Here is a 10418-nt window from a genome sequence, read left to right on the forward strand (position 1 = left end):
CTTTCTGTTGAATGAACCGATCAATGCCCTCTTGTGGGTTTGTTCTTAAAAGATGTGGTTTCAATCCTGATGGTCCCAAGGTGGAAAGGAGTAATTTATTCTCAGCACAGATGTTAGCCAAAAGGAGATCAGAAAAAAAGACCATATATTGGACTGTGGTGAAAGAAGAGAACCTTATGTGCTTTTCGTCTTGTCCTCTTCCCCCCAGAGAAAATGTTTACTGTAGAGATCTCTCCTGGACCCTGGGTCGCTGCTCAGATTGGTGACTTGGTCGTGTTGACATGTATTGTCACGGGCTGTGAGTCCCCATCTTTCTCTTGGAGAACCCAGCTAGACAGCCCCCTGAGCGGGAATGTGAACACCGAGGGATCCAGATCCACGCTGACCCTGAGCCCTGTGAGTCTTGAGCACGAACATTCTTACCAGTGTGCCGTGACATGTGGGCATGATAAGGAACTGGAAAGGAAAACCCAAGTGAAGCTCTACTGTAAGTGGTTTTCGGAATCATTTACTGTTTTCTCTTTGATGTTGTCGTTCTCAGTTCCACTGGAAGAAATAGAATGCAAGTCTGTTATACACACAAGATCCCTGCGTTTAGAAGGGGAAATTAGCATTGTGAGTGGTTCCTGAATCTCTGAAGCAGAATTTTTGATGTGGCTTAAATCTTAAGTATGTATTAAACATGTCCCCAGCACCCCCAGTCCTCAGTTTGTATCTTGTCAATTCTCTGGAATCACGCACTTGGACACACTCCATGCTCCCTGCTTCCCACCCACCTCTGTGTGTATATGGGGTCTACAGAGGGGGTTGTGAGCAAGGAGGGGTGGTGGTCAGAGCCTGTTCAGATGATGGGGTGGAGTGACTGCTGCTCAATTATTCAAACTGTGGGTGAGGCACAACCTACTGTTTTGAAGGTAATTAGCATTTGAAAGCTGATTAGCAGGATGGAAAATTGAGGCAACAGGGAGCAGGAAAAAGCCAAAAATGAGTACAGGGAGTTAGATTGGTCATCAGGGATGCTCAGTGGCAGGAGCTCAGTGAAAAGCAGAAGCAGGAGATTGCACTAGACTGTGATACTGACTTACACCGCATACGTACACTGCACTTCTTCTGGCTGTTCTTGTCACCTCAACAAAAATCCTTTACAACCTCAAATCTCTATAAGCTGACTTTGCTGGAGTTCCTCAGTTTATTATGAACAAGGGACAAAATGTACAAAAGGATCATAAAGTTATTCTTTGGGAGGGTTTTTCCGCCTCGTTTTATTCAGCAGAATTCAAGAGAACAATTGTAGAGATTTTCCACCAGAAATCCTGCCCAAACTTGTGTTACTCTCAGGATTTTGTTCAGAATGAGTTAGAGTCTGTCTGTAAAGGGATTTGAATCTCTCAAAAGAAGGGTAAATTTATTGTGATATCCTATTACCAAGAGTCCAGGATCTGCTGATGCAAGCGCATTCCCAACAGCAATGAGAAGCAGCAGTGACGCCTTCCTGTAACATGGAAACGTTAGAGAATGTATCGCTGCAACAACGTTTAGCTTAAGGGAAAAAAATTAGCATTGCTTTTGCTCTTGGTAACCAGTTTAATCTCCTTTTTATTGGTTTGCGTAAGAAGCGTTATAAATATTATTTAGAATCTAAGTCTCTTATAGTTTTTGTCTTAACTCAAGTATTATTTGAGGAATATATAAAACTTTATGCCTGAACTTGGCCATTAGAAATTAGAATGTTTAAATTGAGAATTACCCTTGGGTCTTATGTGAGATGAGGCTGCATGACTCTGTGAAACCAAGCCTGGGCTCTAAGCCCAAAGAAATACGAATTCTGATCTTGGCTCAGTGACTTATTAGATATGATACTAAATGGCAGACTCTTAGTCTCTGCTAAGTTTTGTAAGTTTTCCTAGCAGTGAAATACGTTCTCTGTAAGTTTTTCTAGCTGTAGAATAAGTTAATACTCATTTGATGAGGCTGTTTTGAAGACTGAGATAATGAATTTTAAGGGACTAGCACATGGCAAATATTCAATACATCATGGCAAATATTTAAAACATTTAAAATGTGGAGTTACTGAACAAAATGGTGGAAGTGTGTGTGTCCTTCGAAAAGATCGGTCCATAGCTGTCAGCAAGACTGCGTCACTCAGAAGAAAAGAATAAGAATTACATTTATTATTTAAAGATTTGATGTACTAGGTGGTTTTTGTTCCAAACATTTTTTATATTTAATATCATAAACACTTACACTTACTGTTGTTATTTATATGTTGGTGATCATTCTGTCCCAGGTGAGTTGAACCCTTCATTTTGAGACCTTTGCATTTGATAGGAATTAGTTCTGTTTTCCCTTGAATGCCTCATATAAACATTGTTTTTGCTTGATCTTTGCAGTATTCCCTAGAAACCTAGAAATTGAGATGAGTGGTCTGTTCGTGAGTGGAAAGCCCGTCACTGTAAGATGCCAAGTTCCTGATGTATATTCTTTTGATCGACTGGAAATCGAATTGCTTAAGGGGGAGAGTATTATGAAGAATAAGACCTTTCTGAGAGATGTAGATACAAAATCCCTAGAGACGAAGAGTTTGGAAATGACCTTCATCCCCACCACTGAAGATACTGGAAAAGTTCTTGTTTGTCAGGCTAAGTTATCTATTGATGAAATGGAATTCGAACTCAAACAAAAGCAGAATACACAGACACTTTATGTTAATGGTAAGTCCATGTGTGATGGAACCACAATTTAATATGGATTTTAATTTTTTTTAATTCAATTCAATTCTATTCTATTGTTTTGGGGCGGGGGAGATGATGAAGTTTATTAGTTTATTTTTAGAGGAGATAATGGGGATTGAACCCAGGACCTCACGCATGCTAAGGGTGCACTCTACCACTTGAGTTAACCCTTCCCCTAATATGGATTTTTAAATCATGGTTGCCAGGCAATAGTTGACATGAGGTTCATAGTTATAACTTTTGTGAAAAAAATAGGTGAAAAGAAACTTCAAAATAATGATTGTTGGAACAAACCACCCCCAACACTTAAAACAACCGTTTATTTGCTTATGAGTCTGAGCTGACCATTTAGGAAGAGGTCAGATGGGCAGTTTGCTCAATACGGTATCAGATGACCTCACTCACGCATTTTCAGTCCGTTGGCAGGTCAGTGGGGGACTGGTCCCAGGTGGCCTCACTCAGTGTCTGGGGCCTCCTCTGGGGTATGTGGGTCTTCCTTTCCCCATGTGGTATCTCTCAAGGAAGGTAGCCTAGGTTTAGTCACCAGAGCACAGTGTTTGAAGAGGGTGGTAGTGGAAGATACCTCTTAGGGCCTGGGCTTGGAAGCTGTACAGTGTTACTTCTTCTGGGATATATCAGAGTTTGTCTCAAGGCCAGCTAGATTCAAGAGGTGGAGAAGTAGACTCCACCTTTCCAAAGGAGATTCATGTAGTTCATGATCATGTTTCATGTAACATAAACGTCGATGTACACTACCACAACCATCCACTCTTTGTAGCAAGAGCACTTCTATAGAATATAAGTTCTATAGAAAGGAAATAACTCCATTAGAAAATATTCATAATGTGTCTGTATTCTACTCCCCCGTTCTGCATCTGCCAAGTAAATGAGGACAGAAGCCTCCTGCCGTAAAGTTATCAAAGTTTATAAACTGCTCCAATCCACTAAATCCATAGCCCAGCTTGGCAACACCATTAAAACTCTTTGAAGCTCAGGGTATAAGGGTCAAGCTAACAGGTGTCCCTCCCTTTTCAGTTGCTCCCCAGGTTACAGCCATCTTGGTCAGCCCCTCCTCCGTCCTGGAGGAAGGCGGTTCTGTGAACATGACATGCTCTAGCGATGGACTTCCAGCTCCAAAAACCCTGTGGAGCAAGCAGCTAAATAATGGGGATCTCCAGCCTCTTTCTGAGAATACAACTCTCACCTTAACGTCCACAAAAATGGAAGATTCTGGTATTTATGTGTGTGAAGGAATTAACCAGGCTGGAATAAGCAGAAAAGAAGTTGAATTAATTATCCAAGGTGAGCTAAGTGATTAAATGAGTAATTATTGCTAGTTGTATTTTGGTTGTGTTACTGGTTTTGAGTAAAGTCCTCTTTGAAAACAAAATTCTTACTAAAAAAAGGTATTTAGAGTTCTGAAGAGCTCATGTTGTTCCTACGCGTGGAAAACTCCTGGCATAGTAATTTCTCATGACCCCTTCCAAGTCACTTACCCTAAAATTCTCTTAACCTCAAATGGAATGCTAGCTCCAGGAACTGTGCCAAGAGTTCCAGTTACACCTTTGGGGCAATGATTATGGTGCTGAAATAAGGACAGGGACAAGTATATATGTATTTGGAAATCACTTAAGATGAAAGTCACCCTATCGAGCTGAATTAAACTCTGAGTGGTAATCTCACAAGATGCCTGCTAATATTCGCTTAGAAACCTAAGAAGGCACTTAAGCCTTCTATAAATTCTGAGATTAAGAGTAGCAGAGACCATGCCCTCTGGTTCACCAGCTTAATGGCATAAAACCACTAGGGTAGATTAAGTTAGCAGATCCTGACCCATTTTCTCCAGGATGGAGAGGTAAGACAGAACTCCTACTTGACAGGTTGAAACGGTAGGAGTTTGGGGCAGAAACGTGTGGTGATCAGTTTGAATTCCCCTTATACTTTCCCTTCTGGGGTTCAAGATCCATTTCTTCACTAGGGCTGTTAGCTCCTCTCTTACACATCAGTATTATTTCCACTAAGGTATTAGTGACTTTCTTGTTACCTCATATCAATGGTAACTTGTATTTTATTGGGAGAACTTTGGAAGGGCAATGCACTACTTAAAGGAAAGCCCATAGGATGGATGTCATGGTACTGTAGCTCTGGCTGGGCAAGAATATCAAATCAAGTCACAAAACAGATAAACTTAGAGGCAATCTCACTTATAAAATGGTAATATGGTAGCTCCTTCCATGAGTTGTGTATTAACAAGATGTTGGTGTCAAATACTTAGCCCAGTGCCCGGCATTTAGTGACTGGTATTGTTGTTGTTAAGGATAGTAAGACCTATCTCTGCACAGCTTAATTTCTTGATCTGGGATCAAGATCAAAACTCAGAGATCTGCAAAGGACTTTATACTTAGAGAAATATTTGCACAACAGTGTGACCAAAGAAAAAGTTCTTTTCCACATTTGAAATCCATAGCTGTTTTTGAACACCTATTCTTGGGCTAGGCTGGGTAAAGAATTAGATTAAGAGACATGAGAAGCATAAGAGGTGTCTTCTTTTATTAAAAGCAAGATCATTTACAACAATCCAGGAAAGCCCTGACTTCTTTAATTGTGCCTCTAAACAGTTCATTCAAACAGTAAGCACAAATAGCGTCTTGACAGCTATTGTTACTGTCATTAAATTAATATCAAATTGGTTTATATTTCACTCAATCAGAGGTGTCTTTAAATTCTCTCTACAGTTGCTCCAAAAGATATACAACTTACAGCTTTTCCTTCTGAGAGTGTCAGGGAAGGAGACACGGTCATTATCTCTTGTACGTGTGGAAATGCTCCCCAGACTTTGATAATCCTGAAGAAAAAAGCAGAGACGGGTGACACACTGCTGAAGTCTACAGATGGCGCATATACCATTCACAAGGCCCAGTTACAGGATGCGGGAGTATATGAGTGTGAATCTAAAAATGAAGTTGGCTTTCAGTTAAGAAGTATAACGCTTAATGTTAAAGGTTAGTTACTTTGTGTTGTTGTTGTTGTTGTTGTTGTTTTTATAATAGGGCAGAGATTTGGTGGATTGTAAAGAATTTCAAGGATTGGATGAATGAGTTGGCAAAATGGAGTTGAATTCCATGTTGATTATAGTCATTTCTTAGTGTTTCCTAGAATAATCATGCACAGCTGCTCTAGCCTGCAGGGTAGGAAGTTGACATTAATCATTGATCAGTGCAGAATTCTCATTTGTTTTTTTAAACATTGACAATTCATCACTGGTCTCTGAGGCCTTGCATTTCTTAAGCATTTAAATATATTTTCAAAACATTTCCCTGGAGGTTACAAGGAAACTAAAGATGTAGAATGGGCACATGGAAAAAGAAAGGTTCTCTCCAGACCCTTTTCCTTCCTACCAATGTCTGAATGTGGAGTAACTGCGTATTTTCTGGATTGACTCTTTTCAGGATAATGATTGTGGTAATGATCTTAATGTTGAACAACATAAAGGAATCTCTTGACTATGGAACTGCCTCCTTAGAAAATCCAAGCCCCTTGTCCATCCGACCCTTCTCTGATGGGGGGGGGGGACAATGGTCCCAGCAAAGAAATTCTAGGGGCCGCTTAATCTCCTAATCACTCTTGTGAATTCATAGTAGGATCTGTTGATTTTATCAGTGGAAGCAGAATTTGTCAGCCTTTACTATTCAGTCTCCCACTCCATGAGTGCTAATGAGCTCCCATTGAGTATTGGAAGGCAAACTTGGAGTGAACAAGACTGCGAACAAATGCCAACTCTTAAGAGCCTCTGGAGGTTGGCTCTCAGAGTTCACAGCCATTCATCAGTGTAAAGAAAATTTAAACCTAGTCAGAAAATGGTTAAAAATTTTACTCATCTGGCCAAAGTTCTCAAGATTACAAGCCTTATCATATGTTTTTTTAAAATTTTTTTAAAAAATTGAAATATAGTCAGTTACAATGTGTCAATTTCTGATGTACACATAATGTCCCATTCATGCATATATATATACCACAATGAGGTATCACTGAATACCATGATTTCTGTCTTCATAGTACCTCCTCAAAAGATGACAATATCAATAGTTTCCTCTAGAATGTTAAAGGGGAAATTATGGCGATTACATGTAAAACTTTTTCATCCTTACATGTAAAACTTTTTCATCCACCTGCAGTGATTATCCTGAAAAAAGCTGATCTAGCCAATGAAGTTACTATGTGTTCAAAGAATGGAATATTTACTTTGTGTCATGTCATGCAACATGACACAGGGGGATATGTAATCAGTGCCTCCAATGAGGTTGGCGATGATTCTGGATGGATTGAGATGTCAGTTATGAGTAGTCTGAAATTCATTTCTTCTTATTTTCTTTAATCCTCAGTACCACCTTTAAGCCTAGCCGCAGGAACTTGGACTCCTAATATTTTTAAAATTCTATTTCTAGTCAATGATTCCTTTTTAAAGATGTATCAAATCTTCTTCTCCAGCTGTGTAACTCTCTCATACAATTGTTGTCTTTTCTAATTGCTTTATCAAGTTAGTAACTTACATATTTGCCTTTTTTCACTCATTGCTTAAATAAAAAATTAAAGCTCATTTGGCACTCAGCTAGAAATTCAGACCCCCAAAATAAATGTGGTTTAAAATAACTACAAATGAATGGAGTCAAAAATTTGACTTTTCTTCCTGGGAATTTTTGAATTAGTCATCTTTTGAATTTAGCTAAGTTTTAAAATTAATTTTGTTTCATTTTGTTTGACAAACACTTTTGCTTGAATGTATTCCAATGGTAGAAATGGTTGGGAGTCTTTAAGATTTTCAGTGTTTATACAGCTAATAGAAAATTGTATTTGGAGGTTGCCCTGGCAACCAACTCAGCAGCCAATTTGTATTTTACTGCAGATGCCTGAGGGGAAAACCAAAGGCAAAAGATAATATTTGTTAAATTGGAAAGAAAACAATAGGGGCAGAAATACCATTGCCCAGCAAGTCATCAATATTGATGTCTCACCATAATTATGATAATGGATATTCCACTAAAATATTACCCTTATACTCTGACAAAGGAGAAAGGAAAGCAGAAAAATAAAGCAATTGTCATTATGTTTATGGTGAAGTATTTTTAATTTCAATAATTCAAAAAAAAAAGGACTTCCCATCATCTGACCCTAGTGATTCTTTCTTTCTTGGTTGACATCCAGTAATTAGAAACATCTAGAGGGAAAGCAATGATTACCACAGTCAAGTGCCTCATTTCTTCCAGAACTGAGACAATATATGTGCCACTTGAAGAAACGGAATACTTGTGAGGTCGTACAATGCTGTGCAAACACAAATGCAAATAGAGATGAATCTTCAGTAAATACCAGGCTATCTTCATCAGATGTTTTTCAAGTTAAGATGTTAAACAGTATTGCAGCTGTCAGATGATTTTTAGTAGACTAGATAGAGTACTAATTTTAGTTTTTGTATACCAATAACTTCTGTACCCAATTTACAACTAAGTGACAAAATGACAGGATGTAGAAAGAAAAAAATGTATTACTATTAAAAAAATATTTATTGGGTGCAAGCAACTTCAAGCAGTGAGTCAGGTACTGGCTATTCAGTGGTGAATCAAAAAGAAAATAGATATGTGTCCTTGTGTAATTTATAGACTGAAGGAAGAAACCAATGTTAATAGATAATCATACAAACAAATGTTTATAAGCTGTGATAAGAGCTATGGAGGGAAAATGTAGTGGGTTATAAAAGTTCCTAATTTAGGCTGGGGGAGATGTGGGTCAGAGAATGCTTCTCTGAGTAACATTTAAGCTAAAATATAATGCTATCCAAAGAATTTCATATTATCAAGCAATGATATAAATGCTGAAGAGGAATAAGATATATTAAAATGCCCTACTTCAGAAATACAAAATGGAAAGTTTTCCATCTATCCCTGAAAAAAGTCATCAGCAAGAATCCTTTCTCTTATTATCTTATGGAGTGTTTGACTATAATGGTTACACTCGAGGTGTTACAAGGATTTTCCTGGAGAACTGGTTAGTTATTTTAATCCATAGTGATCAGAGCCCTAGTTCTTTAGTAGAGATTTATATTTCCCAAAGCAAACACTCCTCTCCAAATTCTTTCTCCTGTAAATGAGCTCTAAAAAGCTGTGTCCTTCTTTCCATTCTGCAATGGAACCTGAACTTCTTTGAATCCAAGTTTGCAAAAGTCAACAGCTGTCATCTTTAGATCCATCTTGACCATAGCAACTGCGAACTGATGATTTGGATAATTCAAAGAAATATGCATTTTGGGTCCTTCTCACTGCTTTGATTCATTTCTCTTTAGAGAACTAGTTGTACTGTTAAAACATGTCACTATTAGTATTAAATGATTTCTTTTTGTACTAGACATTAATTGTGTCCATTTTGTTATTTTTCAGAAAGAGAAAGTAGCAAGGACTATTTTTCTCCGGAACTTCTCGTGCTCTATTGTGCATCCTCCTTAGTAATACCTGCCACTGGAATGATTATTTACTTTGCCAGAAGAGCAAACATGAGAGGGTCATACAGCCTTGTATAAGCACAGAAATCAAAAGTGTAGCTAACATTTGAAATGTTCAACCAGAGACACTAGCCATCAAATCAAATCCTCAAGGCTGCTCATCATTCCACAAGGAACATAACAAACTGGGAGTCCAGACGTCTTTGAATGTAGTGAACTCTTGGAAAGAAATGGTTGCCTGTGCCCCTTGCTGTGAGCAAGAAGCCAAAGGAAAGTTTCTGCCTAAAAAAATAAACGCTACCATTGAGATGTGATGACTGGAGTAGTTTCTTGATGTGTATATACGATAACATGATTTGTATATATGTAAAATAAAATTATCCCATAGCAACATTGCTTGGAGTATCAGCACTCTGTACTCACATTTCTAAAATTATTAGAGTGTTGCTTGGAATGATTGTTATAACTTAATGCATCTTAATATTGACTGGCAGCTGAACTATGTCATCTTTTTAATATTTTATTTCCTTTAACAAAATTTCTTTCCTATAACGTTCATGGACAACAATGTTTTGTAAAGATGCCAAATGATAAACCAAGAGGGCACTGGGTTGACTTTCAGGTACTAAACGCTTCAGCCTATGGTGTAATGGTTGATTGGATTTCTCTGGATGGTACTGACATGGTACGGAGATGTTTTATCATGTTCTTTGTTCATCAGACTCTTGTGTAACTTTCCCAATATGGTCTAAAAATGCAACTTCTTTTGATTTTCTTTTGTAAATGCTTAAGATTTTTTTTGTATAGTAAAATGATAATTTCTGGAATTAAAAGAGTTGTGTGTTTATTTATTATAAATTGCCTCCTTTAATCATGTTGCAGCTCATTTTGAAATGCCAATTTCCAAGATGGAGGAGTTCAAACCCATAGAAATAATAAGCAGACACTTCAAGTGTGGTTCTCAGATTACTTTTATCAGAATCACCATAAGAACTTGAAAAACATTCATCTTTCTTGGGTTCATCCTAACTTACTGAATTGAAATAATTGGTTATGTTTTAAAGATATTTGAAAACTAAGAAAAAAAATTTATGTTTAACTATATATTTACCATTCCCAGCACTCATCATTTTTTAGTGTAGATTCAGATTTTCCTCTGCCATCATTTCCCTTCTGTTTAAAAACCTTACTTT

The 10418-nt window shown here is 37.8% G+C and overlaps 1 protein-coding gene across 2 annotated transcripts in view; it reads left to right on the forward strand.

Moving 5' to 3' along the window:
- The window catches only part of VCAM1 (vascular cell adhesion molecule 1), a 56604-nt gene extending 46546 nt beyond the window's left edge, over positions 1 to 10058 (forward strand). For both annotated transcript variants that reach the window (XM_032487201.1, XM_006190945.3), the window contains 5 exons: positions 209 to 487; positions 2391 to 2711; positions 3768 to 4034; positions 5468 to 5734; positions 9164 to 10058. In XM_032487201.1, the coding sequence (XP_032343092.1) occupies positions 209 to 487; positions 2391 to 2711; positions 3768 to 4034; positions 5468 to 5734; positions 9164 to 9303 (1274 nt within the window). In that variant the 3' untranslated portion in view covers positions 9304 to 10058. The remainder of the gene's footprint in view (positions 1 to 208; positions 488 to 2390; positions 2712 to 3767; positions 4035 to 5467; positions 5735 to 9163) is intronic.
- Positions 10059 to 10418: the final 360 nt, after the last annotated feature.

This window comes from Camelus ferus, chromosome 9 (genome assembly GCF_009834535.1).
Source record: "Camelus ferus isolate YT-003-E chromosome 9, BCGSAC_Cfer_1.0, whole genome shotgun sequence".
In the NCBI taxonomy this organism is placed as follows: Eukaryota; Metazoa; Chordata; class Mammalia; order Artiodactyla; family Camelidae; genus Camelus; species Camelus ferus.